This window comes from Rhamphochromis sp. 'chilingali' (genome assembly GCF_963969265.1).
Source record: "Rhamphochromis sp. 'chilingali' genome assembly, chromosome: 4".
Lineage (NCBI taxonomy): Eukaryota > Metazoa > Chordata > Actinopteri > Cichliformes > Cichlidae > Rhamphochromis > Rhamphochromis sp. 'chilingali'.
In genome coordinates, this window is record NC_137948.1 from 15,204,566 (window position 1) to 15,225,655 (window position 21,090).

General features: G+C 40.3%; 1 protein-coding gene across 1 annotated transcript; it reads right to left on the reverse strand.

Moving 5' to 3' along the window:
* Positions 1–1,111: 1,111 nt before the first annotated feature.
* Positions 1,112–13,676, reverse strand: ift56 (intraflagellar transport 56). The gene is made up of 18 exons (XM_080879466.1): positions 13,387–13,676; positions 13,063–13,206; positions 11,772–11,864; positions 11,523–11,637; positions 10,503–10,552; positions 9,732–9,877; positions 8,049–8,220; positions 7,566–7,640; positions 7,296–7,398; positions 5,992–6,047; positions 5,458–5,511; positions 5,308–5,371; positions 5,136–5,224; positions 4,759–4,842; positions 4,602–4,671; positions 3,114–3,220; positions 1,587–1,720; positions 1,112–1,435 (listed from the first exon to the last, which is right to left on the reverse strand). Exons 1-18 carry the CDS (start codon positions 13,387–13,389, stop codon positions 1,321–1,323), a joined length of 1,674 nt encoding a protein of 557 aa, XP_080735592.1. The 5' UTR covers positions 13,390–13,676; the 3' UTR covers positions 1,112–1,320.
* Between the last annotated feature and the right edge of the window lie 7,414 nt (positions 13,677–21,090).

Consider the following 21,090-nt stretch of genomic DNA (forward strand, 5'->3'; position numbering starts at 1 on the left):
GTGCTCTGTTTAGAGGGAGTAGCCCTGATTTTGTCATTCTGGTCGAGATGGATCTGAAAATCATCACAGGCACAGAATAAAAGAAGAGTATGTTTAACCAACTGAAAGTAGCTTAGCAGCCCGACAACAGGCGAGGACTCGAACCTTAAAAGTTAAAAACTTTTTGATGCGTCTTATCAAGAACTTTCTTTTTTTTTGTGCATTTCCTGATTTCAAAGGCCTTAGTGAGCAATCAGCAAAAGCCCCAAATCCCATATTGTGAAAGTAAAGTGGTAGAGATTAGGGTTAGGATCTGTGTTATTATCATTGAAGAAGACTCTGCAGAGGCAGGTTAAGGTTTAACTACTGACATTTCCACACGCTTACTGCATGTCAAAGATTTGATGTCACTCAGAAAACTGATTTTCCTTTTAAATAAAACCAGAAAAACAAAACCGTGCTGCAAATGACTGATGAACAGAATAATTAATGATTTTAATAAAAATGTCTATTCTGGTCCAATACTGTAATCTATTACACGTTTATCATGTTAACAGAAGATGTTAATGAGGAAACTGGCCAAAAAATGGGCACCACTCTTTTTCCTATTTTAACAGGAAAAATGAGTGAAGGAGGTGATGTCAGACAGACTGGTGTGAGTCACAGAGACCTATCAGGCCCTTACTGCAGCTTCATTAATAGCACATGAAAAGCACGTATTTTACCCATTTCAATATTTTCCTTTTAAAGACAGGTCTCAGACGAAGGCCAGGGTCATAACAGCCGTATAAAAGTGGAATACTGCCTGAAGTGAGTGCTCCTTTAACTGTTTATATGTGAGCCCATGCACACCATAGTGCAATGTGGAAATACTAGTTGTGCAGGTAAAGTGTACTTCAAATGGTGGACCTTTATGTAACTTTAAAAATTAAATTGTAGAAAACCTAAAGTATTTTTTCAGAGTTAATACTAAGACTGGAATCCTTCCTTCACTGGTACAGAGCACAGCTTAGCAGCTATGCTCAATAAACTCTTAGGAAATGTGCAACGTTTAGAAATAGCCACTGATGTTTATAGATGTTGACAGTATGAAGTGTTTAGTGTGTAATTTATGGTCTGAAAATGTTTACACACTGACATTTGTTTTAAAAAAGTTTAATCCAGTTAAATTATGTGTTAAATTTAAATACATGTACACAGAACAGCACAAAGAACTAGAGTATAGTAGAAAAATACAAATCCTTCTTGATGTGGGATAAATCATCAGTGCTGCTGTCTGCATCCCGGCAGCTCTTATCGTGGGCTTGGAGTCTTCAGTTCAGCACTGAAGGCTCAAGGCTGTCACGAGAGGAGGACTCTGTTGTCTTTGGCCCACTTCCTCATAATTCGGATGATGTACTCAACCTGGGGGTTTCCTGAATTTCGCAAGAGGGTCAGCACCTCTTTAAGAGTCTCCCTAGGGTGAAAACAGGATATGTGAGGATACAAGATTACGTAAAGAATGCACAATCTCTCATGTTTACTTTGCTTAAACCTCACACCCATTCCTGCAGACGGCACGATGATCAAAACTAAAACCACCCCACAGGAAAGAGAGACAAACATACTTGGGCTCCTTGTTTGCCAGTATGAGCTGAAAGACGCCGACACACGCCCCTCTTTTCCCCTCCCAGTAGTTGGAGGCTGGGTCCAGCTTCTCCAGTGCATCAAAGGCCTTCGCTGCGTAGTAGAACTGACCCATCTGAAACGACAGGCTGCAGTCATGAGCATCGTCACGCAAAGCCTGTTTACTAACTTCTTTAACTTCAGGTGGACTATTTATGCTCATTCCCAGCTCCATATTGTTGTTTTTGGACTTTAGAGTAGTTTTGTGTGATTCACGGCTTTTTTATTTCATGCCGGCCCCTTGTGCTGCCCCTCAGTTAATCCACTGTCTAAAACAAGCAGTTTGTGTCTCTTTGAGGCCCTGTGTCTTCTGATTGGCTGCCCCTCACAAACAGCAAGTGGATTCCTGTGCTCACAGTCAGAGCTGTGTCCCTGAGATGACCTTATTACAGATATCTCCTCTCTTTGACAGCAAGATGTTTAGAGGTAAGAGTCTGAAGTCTGTGAAGCTAAAAGTGAGTTTTTGACTCAGTGATGACCTCATTTATATGTAAGCATCCAGCACTCTGACAGTTACACACAGAAAATAAAGAAAAACACAGTAAGTCCACTTTAAAAAGATATCAAAATATTTTCGGTAAAGACTGCAGCTGCACAGCCTGTGAAAAATACCACAAAATCCAGCAGGCGGAGCATAAAAGGTGCCGTTTCTCCATTTAAGGTGACATTTGGGACTTCTAAAATACATCTGACATTTCTGAATTCAGGATGCAGGCATTCCTCAGAAATGTTACACAACTGAACTGAAGGACTCCTGCCTTCAGCAATAAATGAAGGCGTTTTAACAAGCGAGCTGCCACGTGTAGTCATGCAGCAGCCAGAATCAATGATTTACTCTCAGACAAACAAAAACATAAAAGTACTGTTGTTGTTATGAGGCTGAGTATTTGCTGCTTTTATTGATCTGATACCGTGACAGGTTTTTGTCTTGTCTCCATCTATGGAAAATAAATAATCAGCAAGTTACTCAATAAAGTATCAAATCATTAGCTGTGGCACTTTGTGTAAATTCATCACAAAAGGCAAATAAATATTCAAAGCAGGGCTGCGACTAAATAATAGTTTTCATTTCTTATCATTAATCTTTCCTTCAGTGTTTGGAAAGGAAACCACTAACTAACCACTAATTAATCAATCAATATAATTGATTCGTTTTCCCTGTCTACTTAATCTCTTATTCGGGGCTATGGTGGAGGGGCAGGAACATATCCCAGCTGACTAACTCATTTTCTCCAAAATCTTAAAATGAACCCTGTGAAGTCGCAGTTATGAGCATAACCCTCCAGTTTGTTCTGAAGATGAGCAAAAAAGTATTTTTGGAGCAATGTAAACACTTTTTTTGTCCCCTGATTGCTGAGACTTCGTGTTCTGATAGGATTGGGGTCATCGCTGCTGATGAGTAAGATCTCACCGGGTTAAAACAGCCACCACATACAGTACAAGAGGAAGAGGAGGGAGGAGGATGTCACCTTGTAGCAGTCATTGGCAATGAGCTGGAGCAGATGGAAGGAATCTGAGGAGGTTCCCATCTTCAGGTAGAGCTCCCAGGCAAGCTGACCCTTCTGGTTCATTATGTCTGATGAGACCGAGATCAGTGTTCAATAACCCAACACTCACATGCAGTTTCAGCTCTTTTACATTCAAATATGGAACATTTTAAAGGCTGCGGGCAGGTTTTATTGATGTAGATTAAAGCTGAGAATGGAAGAAATTTCTTCCATCAGAGGTTTCTCAGAGCTGCTGAGAGAAACTCCAGCTGAGTGATGAGAGACCTTAAATTCTTTAAAGGCCTCAGGCTGGAAATGTTTGATTCGGGCCTCAGCCTCGGTGAACGAGTAAAAAGGGGCGCTCATTTCTATTTTCACTGTGTAAAGGTGTCTAAGAGCTTTTATGTGATCAGATGAAGATTACTGTATCCTTTTCATGTCTACCTAAAAAGGTTTCACAGATGTTTGTGCAGCTGGCAGCAGCAACTAAGAAACGGGATCATTTATGCTCCTCGTTTGGTTGTTACACACTTAGTTATAATATATGCAAAACTCCTCATCTTCATACTGAACAAACACCTTATCAGCAGAGTGAAATTAACAGATGGCGTTCTTGTGTTGGCAGCCGGCTGCAGTGAGGATTACTCTTACAGTTTTACTGATTATTTTTGACAGAATCAGCCAAGCCTCAGAAGCGAGGCTGCCATATCGTGTCATCGGCCCCTCTGGCCATCACCAGTAGGCGGTAGGTGAAGTGTCTTGCCCAAGGACACAACGACCGAGACTGTCGGAGCCGGGGCTCGAACCAGCAACCTTCCGATTACAAGACGAACTGCCAACTCTTGAGCCACAATCGCCCACGATAGCACCTTTTAATCCTTCTGTGTCAAAGTCTAGCTCAGAGTTGAGCTGCCCAGGACAGATTTTCTTCTGTTATGTTTTTGTGTGAATCCCTGTTGTGACAGATGCACTTTTTGTTTTATTGTTTAACTGGACTTTACCATTTACCATTTTACAAATACTGAACAAGCAGAGTAGGAGTTTGCTTTCTCAGGGTTTTCTGGGATGACCGCACACACACATGCATGACAAGTCTGCATATAGTATGGCAATGAGTCTATGCTGCTGACAAATCAGCAGCAAGTGTTTGATTGAAATTGGGAAATTTAATTTGGCTCTGACTGAAATCTCATTGGAGGGAGGCAACACAAATTCCCCTAAGCAGGAAAAAACCCCAACTAGTGATACTTCACTGCACTCTGCAACAACTGTGTGATGCTGTCATGTCAATATGGATGGAAATCTCTGAGGAAATTCCAGCTTCTCACTGAATCTATGCCACAAAGATTTAAACCAGGGCTGAATAATGAAAGACCCCCTTATTATTGTAGTAGCAAAGTGTACCTAATAATGTGGCTTGTGACTGTAAATACACTGTATTACCGTTAGTATAACATCGACTATACATACAGCATCGTGCCAGCCAGCTGAGGTAAACGTAGTCATTCTTGATCTTTTCACTCTGAATGAGCAGAAAAACCTGTGAACCAAAAATTAAAATCAGTAAAAAGAAAAAGGCCAACAATTTATTCACAGACACATATAAATGGCTGCTCAGTTAGCGCACCTCTTCTGCCTCTCTGTAGTTGCCAATCGCTGCTTTTGCCTGAGCATAGTTGAAGTTGAATGTGTCATCGTTGTAGAAGTAACCCTGAAAAAGAAAAGCACAAAAAGGACGAGTGCCTACGTGTCCAGAAATAAAACGAGTGTCAGCCTTGTCTTGGTAGCACGAATCACGGAGGAGAAAACACACACACACACACACACACACACACACACACACACACACACACACACACACACACACACACACACATAAATGTAAAGCACCACTTGTCATCTGAAGTGGCACTTCTCACCCAGCGTGTGGGCGAGTGTCTTTTTTTTTACCTGAATAAAAAAATAAATAACACTGACTCTCCACTGCAAGCGAGCAACACCAACCTTGACCGAGTTGAGATAAATGAGAACGTCTTCAAACTGTTTCAAGAGAAAGAAGCAGGAGGCCATGCACTGTCTGCCAGGAATAGTATCTGAAAGGATAGAAAATGTAATACACACATGCTAACACACTTTCCTCAAATAATAAAACAGGTCAGATTTCTGTGGGGCGTACCGCACTCGCTCGCCGAGCCTCCGACCAGCTGAAAGAACTGCTGAGCAATTTTTAAGTGATCCCTCTGAAACACGAAAGCACAATTGCACATTTGTCTCACACACGGAGCCATCATTTTTGTTTGCATGTAACTCTTACAGAAATACTCACTGATCCGATTTTTTGTCCTAAAGCAGCGTTTACCACTCCTTTCAAAATGTACTCCTATTAAAAAAAAAGAAGATCAGAGTGAATCATTTGATCCATTGTTTCATCGCAGCTTCAAAGTCCGTCAAAATCCATTCCAACAAGTAAGGGAAAAAAACAAAACATAAAAGGAATACAAAAGCCAAACACATCATGAGTTTCAGATTGTTCAGATCCAGGAGACATTAAAGTGCTTTTGAAGATAAAAAAATAAACTGATCAGAGGAAAGAAAAATCTCCTCGAGAGCTCTTAAGTGGGAAGAAAGAAGAAGAGTTTTTGTTAGCAGGATTTATTTAATCTGCCGGGGTTGTTTTTGTTTTATTGGGCATTTTCTTTCCTGTAACAAGACCATACAGTGACTTTAAAAATACAAGCACTGACTCTAAACTTAACATCAAACTTTAACAAATATCATATTAAAGTGAAACTGGAGAGACTTTTGGAGTGAAACACTACGACCAAACGTTTAAAAAGACAAAATTAAAACTTAACCTCACCTGAGGCGTGGTGGGGACCAAATCCTGGATGAGGTTATAAGCTTCCTCGACATCGTCTGTGAGCAGAAATGCGAGTATGTGAATGCGTCAACTCGATCAAAATCTGGTGATTAATACAGCTTTACATGAAATTAACATCTATTATCACTGAATAGTGATGCTGCACGATAAATTTGATGCTGCGAAAGAAAGAGTGCATCACGTTATGTTTGCCCATAATTTTTAGCTCCTCCAAAGGACCAATGAGCTTTTGCAAAGCCAAGGTGTACGTCACCCATTTATCCCCATTTCACAAGAATCGCTGATCCTCTCACAGTACTGTTCACTTGCACACAATTGTCTCCTAATCTTCACCCAAATTATGCTCATGGTCAGATTTGTCGCTTTATGGGCATTAACTTGTAAATTGCAATAGATTGTGAGTCAGAGAAGCTATTGTATCACTAATGTTTTGGTTTGTTATTAGATGAATGGCATAATAAGTTAGTATTACATAGTGTGCCAATAGGACTGTGTTTCAACATACTCATGACACATGTTGTTCATCTAGACCAAGAAGATTTCTGAAGCATAAATGCAGTTGTGGTTGTAGCTGCATTATAACATGGGCTGGATTGGTCGGACAGGGGTGAAGGACATTGTGTCTCGCAATCTTGTCTCTGATTTTTGTAGTTGACAATTGCCCTCTAAGTGTGAGGACATTGTTCTCAGTAAAAAAAAAAGGATGGGGTGCCCACTCCAGGTTGGGGAGCAGTTGCTGCCACAAGCGAAGGAGTTGAAGCATCTCAGGGTGTTGTTCACAAATGCAGAGAGGGTGGAGACTTTATCTGTCAGGAAAGACAGGTTGATGCAGTGTCTGCAGAATAATAAGGAGTACAGGGCTATGCTGCTGATTTACTGATCGATCTGCGTTTCTACTTTCACTTGGCCATGAGCCCTGAGTAATGACCCCCACGGCTTCCATAACAGAAGAAGGACTAACAGATTCCCAGGCTTGAGGCCTCATCAAATCAAATCAAATCACTTTTATTGTCACATCACATGTGCAGGTACATTGGTACAGCACATGTGAGTGAAATTCTTGTGTGCGAGCTTCACAAGCAACAGAGTTGTGCAAAATACAATAATGTAAACAAGCAAAATACAAGAATGGCTACATCTGAAACTAATAAATATATTTACAATATATAATAGTATATGCATTTGTGTTGCACTCTGTACTAGTATACCCTGTCTAATCCCTTGTTTTGCCTGTATTAAAAAAAACAAAACAACAACAACGTTGCTGTGACGTGGCTACACACCTTGCCTGAGATAGTAGATGACCAGGTTGAGTCTGGCTTCAGGGATCACATCAATCAGAGGAGGCAGTACCTGCAATGCACCCTCCCCACCACGAAACACCACCTGCAGTACACAGGGATTCAGAGTGTTGAAGTGTAGCAGTCACTAGTGTGTACACACACACACACACACACACACACACACACACACACACACACACACACACACACACACACACACACACACACACACACCTGCTCACTTACAGCTGAAGCTTGTGGAGAGCTTACCAGGTTGTGTCGGATAAGCTCCTTAGCAAACTCAAAGGAGCAGGAAGAGATGTCGATTAGGTTCTTCAACTCAGCCTAAGGGGACCAGAGCACATGCACACACGCACACACACACACACGCACACACACACACGCACACACACACACACACACACACGCACACACACACACGTCAAACCTACTAGCTAAAATCATCTAAGAAATAAAAAGGGCAACCACTCAAGTGTAACAGAGCAAGTAATTTAAAAAAAAACATGAGAACAAGCAGCTCAGCCTCACACAAATGTTAGAAACTGTTGGACTTTTCATGCTACTGTAATAGCACATGGTGACATGTAAAATGGGTAAAGCTAAAAAAGATTAATTTAGACTTTTTATCATTACCCCTTAAACCTTCTTAATAATAACTCATTACACAGTTACATTCACAACAATAAAGATGAAGAACCACCAAAGTATCGACCAGGACATGCAGCTCGGTACCTCTGCTGCTTTGCCGTTATAAAGTCTGTAGTGGTTGCAAGCCTTGAGGTTGAGAGCAATAGTGGAGTCGGAGATACTCTGCAGGTACACGGCCAGCACCTCTTGGGAGACATCATAGTAGTCCAGCTTGTAGTAACACAGAGCCACGTACACTTTCAGAGCCAGAAAATCTCTGAAAAGACGAGATTTAAGATAAAAATGACTTTCTGGCTAATTTTGTCTTCTTTTTTTAACAAATATCTTAATAAATAAAGTTCTCACGATAATCATTATTATTAATTATTTTAAGCCTTCAAACACCAAGGCATGCAGACTGTTTCTACAAACATTTGTGAAAGAATGGGATGCCACCCGTGCAACAAGTCCACTTGGAAGATTTTAAAGGTTCTGTGATCAAACTTGCCAGCCGGTTGGAGTTTGCAGGTCCTCTCTGTTGTGGGGTTCCTCCCACAGTCCACAGACATGCTTGTTAGATTAATTAGTGTTTCTCAATTGGCTTTAGGTGAGTGTGTATAATTGTCTCTTTACGTGTCAGCTGTTTGGGATGTACCCAGCCTTTCACCCAGACATCACATCTATCCATCTGCACATGATCACAAAACAGCCCATCTTGGCAAGATAAAATAGTGCTCACATTACATATAGAAGTCTACACTGAGAGACAGCTATGCATTTCAAAACAACACATTTTCTCACACCTAGCAAATGACAGAAACTTGTTTTCTTGTGTCACGACTGTAGATATACATTCTCATTTTTAAATGAGAAAGTTGAAAAGGATATTTTAAGTTAACTGTAAATCTGAAAAGACTAAGATTTGAAGGTCTGTGGAGTGAAGTCTGTATCAAAGGGGTCACTCTCCCTTTGCACTGTACCCACGAACTATGTGGACAATATCCAACGGTAACATCTAAAAATGTTTAAATCAGTGAGATCAGACATTAAATGGACTTTACTCTGCCAGCTCCAGTACAAAATCCTGCAAAACAGCTTTTATCTTCCACATGTAAGAAAGAGAAACCCCCTGACAACAAATATTTTTTACAAATCTCTATTTTTCAATAATATATTTTTAGTGAAGTCAGATGGAGCTAAAAAGTCATTACAGGAACCAAACAAGCACAATCAAGGAAACACTTAAGACATGAGGACTGGATAAATGCAGTCCAGCTAAGCCAAATGAGGCACATCGAGTGTTTCAGAAAAGTCGATTCACGAATCTTCTCAGCACTAGTTTAAAATCTTTGCATTTCAGTGTCAGCAGTCAAAGGAAGTAGCGGTCCTCAGAGCTGCTGGCAGCTGGCAGATCTTTAACTGTCAACACAGTGAAACAAACAAACAAGCAAAAAAAAACCCCCACCTCAGCTGCTCACATGTTCCAAAGCCATAAATACATAATAACTCTGCAAGAAGAGGCAGGAGATGCCTACTGAAATCAAAGTATTTTCTTTTTCGCATCTGGATGCTCCAAATACAGCACAGTGGTTGGAGAAAGAAGGCTCACCAGGTCTACTGCACCGTCAATGGCACTATCTGTGTGTCTGCACGAAGTGTCAAAGTCATAAAATCTAATACCCCTCCATTAAAAGACTCTCACCTTTTAAGGGGTTCCTAAGATGCGCTGAAGTACAGCAGGAGTGTGAAACAAATGTCAAAGATTGAAAGGGAAGGAAAGGCACAGACCTGTTCTGCAGCAGAAGGCGTTTATAGATGTCTATGGCCTCCTGATAGTGCGAGCGCATGTAGTGGATGGATGCCAGGCTCAGCTGGTCTTCTGTCACATCCTCCAGGTTCTGGTGGAAACTCATCAGCCTCTTCTCATCATTGAACTGAGACGATGATATGAAGACAACGGACACGAAGGGAACAGCAATCAGAGGTGTGATCGCTTCTGGCAGGTGTAAACCTTCATGTGCTGAGCAGATCGTTTTCAGACACGCATTTTCTTTTTACATCATCTCTATTTTTGGGGGGTAATTATTCCTGTGTTGTGATTGACCAGGGATTAAAGTGGGATCTGGCAGATCTGGAGTAGTAGTGCAGTTTTAGTCAAAGAATTGCTTAGAAATAACACTTGTAATTATTTATATTGTAACACTATTAATCACTGTTTTCTTTATATAGTTCATTTCATTACACATAAACTCATAAACTGACACTTTCTTTCTGACACTTCATTACTGCCAGAGCCAAGCACACTTTCAGCTGTTTTTGAAGCTTCAATATATTGCAAAGGTGTGCTGACTGAGTAAAAACTGAGTAAGTGAGTGCCACTGATGACTGTGGTTGTAAAGACAAGGGAGAGGGCAAGAAAACATGAATCAAACTCACAAACAAATCAGATGTAGATGAAAAAAACTTCGAAATCAGTGTTGCGTAAAAGAATTAACATGGTAGTCAGACAAAGCACAGAAAATACATAAAAGTGTGATAATAAAGGGATAATTTTCAAACCTTGTGAGCCAAGTGAAAAAGGAGCCTGTTTTGGAGGGGGGACATAGGTGCTAGGGAGAACAAGAGACACCAAATTCAGTTAGACAGCAAACCACACCAGAACAAGGAAACCAGTCATTACAACATTACCTAGCTCTCAGTGGTTATATAACAACATCAGGACACAGAACTCACACAAAGAATGGGCCGTGGCTTAAATGCGAGGTAGTCTTCAATCACACAGGATAACTTATTAAATCTTATCAGTAATCTCTGTGTACATCAAGTTTACACTCTTCAAAATAAAAGCCCTTTTAAAAAAATCCTGTAAGCTTTTTTTTCAATGAAAGGCTTAAAATAAACACTAAAACACACAAATACCAAATCTTACACAAGAGGAGCATCTTTTGAGAACAAACTGGTGTGCGACACATTAAAATTAACTTGGTAAGAAACAAACAAAATAAAATGCAAATCATATTTATTGTCTATTGGATCATTATTCATTATTCACAGCTTTCTGATTGGCTGTCTGATGCTGCACAACGAGGTTCTCACACCAGACACTGATGTGTTTATTTAAAATAAAGTAAATACAGTAATCCTGAGTTTCCTTAAATGTGATGAAGCAAAGAAAAAAAACAAACAGATCAATGATTAGTCGTTGCAGTCTTTTTTTATAAAGCAATAAACTGCATCACCACTAAATCCTCACACGCTGATAACCCTTCTTGCTGCTGCAGGACAGTCTAGCTGAAGTATATTGATTTGGACACACAGGAAGGGTTTCAACATGTTAGATGTCACTAAACGTGGTCAAATTAACCTTGACTCTGTAATGTTCGATCTATATGCAATACCTTTGCTTTCAAAAGCTTGCCATCAACTGCTGAACCAAGTAAGTACACATTTTTATATTAAAGCAGTTGCTGCTCTTGGTAAACCAAACATGTCCCAGTCTGGGACTCTACTTGTAACAGTTCCACAGAATACTAGTGCACGTCTGCCCTTCAGTAACATTGTACACAAATATCTGCCTACCCTTGGATGCAGCCTCCTCTGCTTCTTTATAGAGCCCCAGAAAAAACAGGGCACAGGCCAAGTAGACCCAGACCTCAGCAGGACACTCAGGTTTGTTGGTCATCGACTTGTACTCCTATCAGGAAATGGAAAGAGTATAATGGATAATCAAACATTACCCTACAAAAGCGTTTTGATATGTGAATAAAGTATTTGGGGGCTGTATCAAGGAAAACACGCGCATTCACACTCATGTACAACAAAAACTACCTCCATAGCTTTCTTGTAATCCCCCAAGTGAAAGGCGCAGTACCCAATCCAGAGGTCTGCATCCTCCTCTCTCTCGCCAATATTTTTCTGAAACTAGACATGACACAGCAAGACATGAGCAGGTGCAGCAACACCGTTTGACGTTTCACAAATCAACAGTCTGAACAGCAGCACTACTTAGCCTCTCATCATGGAGTTGTAAGAAACTAAGAATATACTGTATACTATATTCTAGTTTGATCTGCTCACACAGTCGTGACAATCTAATAATACTCTAACTTATCTCCCCATAGTCAGGGTTTGCCATGGGGGGGAAATGAGCCTTTGGAGAATAGCTATACACGCAGGTGCAACTGGTCAGCATACACTCACCAACATTTCATTACGTATATCTGTTCAACTGATTCTTAATGCAAATAATCAGCCAAATCACATGGCAGAAAATCAATGCATTTAGACATATTTAGACAGGCAGACATAGTCAACAGTTTCTGAATTTCAAACTGAGCATCTGAATGGTGAAGAAAAGTGATTTAAGTGACAATGAATGTGGAATGGTTGTTGGTGCCAGATTGGGTGCTCAGAGGATTTCAGGAATTGTTGAACCTTGAAGCAGAGGTAGTGGTCTGCTGATTCTGATTCTCACGTAAGACCACACTGCACACACAGTGCAGGTCAGGATTCAGCTACTTTTGATTTAGGAATGCATAAAATCTCATAACTGTTCCATCTAGGGAAGGGTAGCCCTTGTGAAAAGCATTAAATATGCTGTTGATCCCACATGTGCAAGAGTTCGAATGGGAAATAATCGAAAATGAATCTACTCACATATAAAGTCCTGAATTATCAGGCCTTTGGGAGACAATGGATAGATATGCAAATCTTTGTGTGCCCATCTTCAATTTTAAAGGCACATTGTACTTACATTTGTCAATAAACTGACACAAATCAATAGTGCTAAAAAAAAGAGCTGGAGATGCAGAGAATGACAGCTGAATGGAGGGAATTTTTTTGTGTCTATCTAAATTAAAAAAAAAAAAAAATGCGAAAAAGTTACACTGCAGGAGGTTAAAAAGTGGAGAGCCTCATCCAGAAACACATTCTTTGTGTATCTTATTTGTTTGTTTTTTCCTGCAAATGGGGAGTCCTTCCTCCCCACTGTTGTCAAGCGGATGTATATAGAGGCTCTTCTAAAGGTGGGGGTTCTCCCTCTATAACTGCAGGGTCTTTACCTTACGATATGCTGAGCAGAGGATACCAAAAGATGTGTACTGAGTTTTTCCTTAAGTACCTCTAACAACGTCAAGGCTCCCAGGTAGTCTCTCTGCTGCAGGTATTCCTCCAATCGGGGGAGCTTGCTTTTATTTCTTTTGTTTTTCTCACCAATGCTCGTTGATGTCTCTCCTCCCACGGCTGGTTTGACCCGAGAGAGAATCTACCGAGGAAAACAAATTTACTATATCGAGTTATAGCACAGCTTCTACCTAAATGGTGGGGTTAGGGTTAATCGGACCACCAAAGGAACGGTTAAGCAAGGCAAAAACAAGCAGAAATATATAATATTATAAGATATCAGAACATCCCTGGCGTTAAGTTTCCAAAAACATCAGCTCACCATTTCGATAAGTCTCTCCTTAGCTGAGGCTTGATTATCACTAACCCAGGTAACGTTTGGTGTTAGCTACGTTATTGCGTCCGTAACCTTTTACCATTTAATGGTCACTGTTGGTTTAATTAGTCATTAAAACCTCACAACGGGGTAAACGACAACTAAATTCTCTTACGGCTCTGCCGTGATTTAAAAAACAAAGAGAGAGAGAGAAGAAAATAACAAGTTTTACGCTGTGGCGTGGTGTATTTTCTACTTAGATGTCGATAGCATTAGCTAGTTTGTCGTTAACAACGACATGGTTAAAAGTTTCCGCTCGACGACTTTCAAAATAAAAATTACGACCACTAGACTTCACAATTTAACGAGACTGTTTAACATCTATTCAACGTAAACTGTTTAACGGAGGCAGATTGTTTTCTCCTGTGAATAAGCCGAATACAAAGCTTGTAATATCGGGAAAAGGAACATAATACCATTTTGTATTCAATCCGAGTTTGCTGTTAAACAGGAAGCAGCACGGTTTTTCTACGTCTAGCTTGACACAATGGTTTGGTCTTAGTTGCTTAGTAACCGAGTAGCGAGCAATGGCTGCGCCGTTTCATTGAGTTGGATTTATTCAGTACGTTTATTAAAAATAAAAATAGAAACATAGATATGGATTCCAAACCAAACAGAAAAAAATCAACCACTAACTTATTTTTTTACTGCCTTTTAGTATGGTTTGTCACTTATCCTCAATTAATATTAGTGTAATTTTCTCGAGACGACTCGTACGCGCCCCAGTGGCCTAATGGATAAGGCACTGGCCTCCTAAGCCAGGGATTGTGGGTTCGAGTCCCATCTGGGGTGGAACATTTTCTTGGTATTTGTAGGTTTATCGTTCTTTAAGATACGTTTTCACTTTACACAGTCATCATTGAAGCTGAGTGCAAACATCACAATAAAGATGAGTCATTCTCACTGCTTGATTTTTCTTTCTTTCAAAGACGTACATACCCTTTATACAAAAGTATAAAACATTATAGTATATGTCATGAAATTAAGTTAAATGGATATCACTTTGGACCAATGAATCTTTAGGTTAAGTATATGAAGTCCAGTTCACCGTACAACAATCAGCATTATTCTCTCTTCAGCTCAGCAATGTTTATATAATGACAAATCAAAGAAATAATCCTCTGAAAGCAGTTTATCTTTCAAGGTAAGGACATAACAACATTTTAGAAAGGAAGCTAACAACCCAGGAATCCCATAGTCAAACTTACGCACAATAAGGAAACATAAAGAACATTAAAAAAATAAAGAAATTACCTTTTAACAGTAAGAAACCTGCAGCAGAACAAAACTCAGGGAGGGGCAGCCATCTGTGACTGTTTGTGTGGGGATACAATAAGGATGTTAACTGTAAGACACAGCCGCATTTGTCCATGTGAAGCTGGGAAATACTGAGAAAAGAAAAAGTTATATACATCATAGAACATTGACTGGCAAACTCAATGAAAAGCAAACTCCAAAGCAACAAAAACACAATTATAAATGCATGGCTTGAAAGGCAAATAAGTTATTTTGTTTAAATCAGTCTCTGAAGGCTACCTAGGTAGGCAGGCAGGTAGGATTTGTTTGTCCTCCACAGTAAAAACAGCAGTTCAGACACTGAAATTCACCATAAAACTATTTTGCATGTCCCTCTTGATATTTGTTTTGCAGAAACAAATATCAAGATGGACATGCAAAATTGTTTTATCATTGTGTTAATGATCCATGATCCACATCATGTTGTAGACGGATTGTACATAGATATGTTAATTATTCATGTCATTAACTGTGTCTCCTCCTTTATCAACTCGATCCAAGTGACAGAGCTCAAAAAAGACAGTCTCATTCCTCCCGTGAGAAGAAGCAGGACGGAGAAGATCGTCATTGGAGCGCTCATTCTTACCAGTGCCTGCAGGTTGGCTGCGATCCAGATTGATACCTCAGAAGACACGACCTTGTTAGAGGCAGAGAAAATGTGCATCAGTAAGGGTCAGATTCCTCGTATCAGCTTAATGTGGTGAAGAAGAAAATGACCTGGGAGGGGGCCATGAGGCACTGCAGACAGAGTAAGAGTATCCTCATCAGCCTGCTGATGTAGACTATTATAGAAATGAATTATAGTTTTTTTTTTTTATTAGCAGTAGATCAGCTAATCTAGAATCTGACATCCAACTATCAGACTCATTGAAAAATGTGCAGATGTCTTAAAAATAAAGAAATACATAAAAATGTGTACAATTTTTATGCTGAGGGAACAAAATTTGTAGAAACAGTGGTGAAAAAAATATCTCAAACATATTTTCAGCAATATGACTTTTTCAATAATGATTTAGCTGCTTGTATTTACATGAATCTTTGTGTGTGATATCTGTAGTTGAAGCAGTCTCTTGTCACCAATTTTGCATTTGAAACCTTTCATAAATCTTAAATGGGCACCTCTTATTCAAAGATATAATCAAAGCAAATATTTGGTTCTGTGCATTTTCAAAAATATTAAATAGTCTATATATATATATTAGGGGTGCAACGATATTCGTATCGATATTGAACCGTTCGATACAGTGCTTTCGGTTCGGTACGCATATGTATCGAACAATACAACATTTGTAATTTATTTTATCAACTTTCCTTCTGACGATGCTGTCTGTGTTGAGCGCTCAGTGAATCTGCGTTCGACTACTCCGCCTAGGCTGCACTGACGAGTGCAGATCCACTGAGTGCTCAACACAGACAGCATAGTCAGAAGGAAGAGCGCAGGGCAAGCTAGCAAGACAGAAGTTAAGCTCTCCAGATCTGGCGTTTGGAATTATTTTGGTTTTCATGTGACGTATGACCCTGAAGGTAAGCGAGTCATGGACTAAAGTAAAACAGTATGTTGGATGTGCCATGCAATGCTCAATTACATGGGTGTGAACTAGTGTGTTAGCGCAGTTAGCTCGTTAACGTGTTGGCCGTCTAGCCCCATGCACGGGGCGATCGGCGGTAGCTCGTTAATGGAGATTTGCCGTGTTGTGGTGTTAAGGTCATTTCAACGAGATTAACCTGAAAGCACTAGTGGGAACACAACGAATATGACTGCACATTTGACATCATCCTAGTGCAAAGACAAAAACAACAAGCATGCTACTAACTTTAGCCGAGTCATTTAGACAGCTGTTAGCACATGATTCTCCTTATGCTGCTGAGAATATAGCCCAGAAGAAGCGGATAGTATAGCTTTTATTTTGGAAAGAGCCATTTCTCTGTAATAAACTCTCTTTTCCAAAGATGAGTGATTCCTCAATCAGATACAGGGCTTGCAATATCGCTAGCCTGACGTCCCGGAGCTAGAGATTTTTTTCAGTCGGGCTACCAAAATCTTTCTCTTCCCTGCCCGTCGGGCTATTGTAGGAAGAAAAATATATGTCAATGCTTTTGCATTCTTTCAGAAATGTAGCTGGGTAATTATGTCATTGGCATCGGTGAGCCACTGTCAATATGTGACATATTGAAATCGCGTTTGAATTTGCGCTTGTTTTTTTGCTTTCACTTTGCAATCGCGCGAACTGTGTATAGAGAGCGACAGCACTGATCTGTGAGTGATGAAAATTTGTGCACCAATTCCTCTGACATCGTCTTATTAATCGTTAGCTTACTATGCAAACATGACGCAGCAAGCTTAAACATGTGAGAGGTTGATCGCGCAGAGAATCGCTGAGCTTATGTGAGTGAGCGTGTAAAAGCATTTCAGTTCTGCTGAGCCAAATAAGACAGGTCAGGGTGAAGAAGTGACAGCCAAAGAAAAGCTTACCACAAAACGGAGAAGTTATGACAAATCAGACTATAAGGCAAAAAGAAAGTGCAGCTTCATGGTTTCACGGACAAAAGAATTTCTGTGGCTGCAATATGACGAGCTAAATAACCAGGGCTGCACATAAGTGGTCCGCAGGTGCGCATTCGCTGTCAAAATAAAAAACGCGCACAAGGGTTAGGGTTAAATTTAAAAACTGTACTTTTGAGTTTAAATATATATTTATAATTTTAATAAATGACAAATTAAAAAGGCATGAACATTTTTTTTGTATCGAAAAAATATCGAACCGTGACACCAAAGTATCGAACCGAACCGAACCGTGAATTTTGTGTATCGTTGCACCCCTAATATATATATATTTGCCTCATTTTATGCACTTCATTCTCCTGTCCAGCATATTGTATGACTTTGCAGACTCTTTAATGTTTTCTACTTCAACAAATTGTTCATTTATATTTCAACCAGTGATCCTGATCTTGAATTCAGTGTACAATAAACATCTGGCTTATTAACAACCAAATAATGGCTACCTGATATTTTATAACACAGTACATGTGACTGGGTCTCCCCTGGGGCCTCCTCCCGGTGGGACATGCCTGCAACACCTCACCCAGGATGCATCCTAGTCATTTGCCCGAACCACCTCAATTGGCTCCTTTCAGTGTGGAAGAGAGCGGCAATACCCTGAGCTCCTGAGCTACGAGCTCCTCACCTTCTCTCTAAGGGAGAGGCCGTCACCCTTCGGACAACAACATGACATAAAAACTTTATTTATAAACACTGAGCTCTAATACTGCTGCTGTGGTTGGATCAGTGAAAACGCAGCAATCACAGCACACATAAAAATATTTAGCTTATAGTTTTAAATATGCAGCGAGCTCAAACTTTCTATGTTTCTACATTGAAGCATCACACACACACACACACACACACACACACACACACACACACACACACACACACACACACACACACACACACACACACACACACACACACAGATGACAAGCTACAACTATGTAAAGCAGGCTCTTAGTGTATTGGCTCCTGGCTGGTTCTAGTTCTGATTGGCTCTTATTTTTTAACTTTTAGCTCCACCTCTTTTTGATCCTTTGTCTCACTCCTTCACTTTTCTGATGGCCTGCCTCTCCCAGAGAGCGAGAGAGAGACTCTGCACGTGCATTTTTGTGACGCACACATAAAGACTCTTCTGAGAGAGCACACAGTTCGTGGTGGCGAGTCATCCCTGATGGGTGGACTCTGCGCCGTTAGTCAGGTCTTTGTTGTTCACAGCAGGCAACAATGACCAGTACATGTTGTAAACACAGCAGCCTGCTACACCAATCACACCACAGACTGTACCACACCATCCACATCAAGTCTCAATAAAAATGTCCTTTTAACACCTCATCAGGCAAGTTGTAATCAAATTTTTACCAAACCAACAATCAGTTGACACTGATTAAATCAAACCTGAGAACCAGAGTTATATAAATAAATTTTGTAGCTAAATTCCTCTATTTTATGTATAATTAAGAGAGCGCTACAGCCCTTTTCAGCCAGCTATAAAGACATGAATGGGGTCCTCTGATCAAATATAATTGTCGTTATTTTTAGTCTCCTATTTCATCCTAGTTTATGTTTATGGTTGCACCAGCCTGACATTTGACAACAGGCTGTTTTACAAAATTGTACAACCTGCGTCCACAGACACGTTTTAATGCACAGATCAATCCATCTGGGTTTATTTGGGGCCACCAACAACATATAATTAAAGCTTTATAGTATCACATCTGGTCATTTCTGAGCCTGCTTTGTGTTCATTGCACATTAGAAAATGGTCTGACTGCTTATTTTTCTAACATGGCTGCATAACACACATTCAGTAGACCCTTTCACACCCCTTCAGTATATTTTCCTTGCCACTGTTCTTTTAGAGGCTGTTGGCAGGTTGTGATGCACACTGAGGCTTCAGTTTTGCCACAGAAAACATGAGGGAAGCGTGTAGAAAGAGAAAATGACATGTGAGCTCAAACAGAACATTTTGTTTCTCAATGTGAAATGGAAATAAATTTACTAAACAAAATTATTCGGGAAAGTTTGTGCCGACTTCCATGACACAAGTTCATCCCTGCAATTTTGCAAGCAAAATGAACCCAGTGCTTATTTCAATTTTACTTTTGGCTTTGAAGCCTGACTACATTAACCACGTGCTTTAATGTTATGTCACCAACATGTCCTTTTAGTGTGAGATAAATCTATCAGCAGCTTGTGTTATAACTCTTGGTTAGTTTTAATATAGCCATTTATTTACCTTTATCTATACCCACATTAAGTGAACTTACCTGGGTGGTTTACTCTCCATTACAGACCACATTACATCAGCATAATCAGCTTCAGTATCACAGAGAGATAATGTGTACTTAACATGTATGAACTGTGAAGGCAACAGTAGTTTTTAATATTTCATGTGGTCTTTGCTGATGCTCTCAAAACTCACGTGAAACATGGAGGTGTGGGGGTTGGAGTGCATTAAAGATGATGGGCGGAGTAAAAATCCAGGGTGTGGTAATCAAATTGTATTTACATGATGTCATTTGCATGAGATGCAGTGACAGAAGAATGAGGGAGTCAGCAGGAGGTGTTCCTCGATTTATTTCAAGCAATAACTGAGGAGGAAGCACAGGCTAAGGCTCATCACACCAGTCGGCTGAACCAGCATGAAGACCCTACTTTGGAAAATGCTCTTTATTGTAAATGCCTCGCCATACCTGACAGGGCAGAAATTTGGTAAACATGTGTACGTGCAAAACAGGTTGAACTGGAATGCTGCTCAACAGTACTGCCAAACCAATTACGCTGATCTTTCCCCTCTAAGTACAAGTTGGGAAAAGAAGCAACTGAGAAAAGCAACCCTGGGAAAAGTTTCTGGTGAGTTCTGGATCGGTCTCTACAAAACAGGCACATACTGGAAATGGTCAGGAGGAGGATATGAAACCAGCATAGTTTGGGATGAGTCCCAACCATCTACATATTATGATCTTTTTGTTCGTGTGTGCTGGGACGGCTGTACCATGGGGACGGGATGGTTTGCTTCCTCACCATTGAGAGAACTGCCCTTTTTCTGCTTCAGCACAACAGTGATGGAGGAGAAGATGGCTTGGGAGGAAGCATTGGAGTACTGTAAAGAGACACACGCTACGCTCACAAGTCTGACCTCTGAGACCGAGAACCTTTTGACCCTGAAAGAGATCCAGCAGGGCACCGTCACCGATCGGGTGTGGATCGGGCTGTGCTTCCTGGCTGATCGCTGGCTGTGGGTGGACGGCAGCCCTCTGATATACGAGGCCTGGTCAGTAGGGGATCGGGAGCACCAGTGTCCAGGTCGAAATTACTGTGGAGCTATAAACAAAAACGGAGTGTGGGAGAATCTGGACTGCAAAGAGAAACTCAGTTTCATTTGCGTGTAAATCCCAATTGCATTTGAGCTGTTAAAGCAAAGGTTTCTTTCTCAGTTTTTGTTTCTCTAGTTTTTGTGCTGAGATTTAGAGTCATCCGGTTTTTCTTTCATCCTATGTAGCGCAGAATGACAAACATACAACACGAATGTCTGTCAGCTTTATTTTTCTAAAGACAAATGTAGAAAAAGTGTGAGAATGTTTATTAGAATTTAACTTTGATGTAAAAATTCATTTAGAAACTTTTGCATGTGTAAAAGACTTAAAAATGGATTCTCATAGGTTTGCCAACCGTTTTGGTTTTTAATCTTTAGTGAAGTGGCATTACTTAACGTCATCTTTTAATGTTAGGCTGGTTCAAGAGAAAGGCTTCCTACATGCTGTGCTGCTGTATAAATGTTTCCCACAAAGAGCCAGAGA

Excerpts from the sequence above, each read along its gene's own strand:
- ift56 (XM_080879466.1), bottom strand. Across the intron at positions 9,878-10,502 it reads TTTTTCACTTGGCTCACAAG|TTCAATGATGAGAAGAGGCT; the intron begins GTTTGAAAATTA and ends TCATCGTCTCAG. Across the intron at positions 1,721-3,113 it reads TTGCCAATGACTGCTACAAG|ATGGGTCAGTTCTACTACGC; the intron begins GTGACATCCTCC and ends CTGTCGTTTCAG.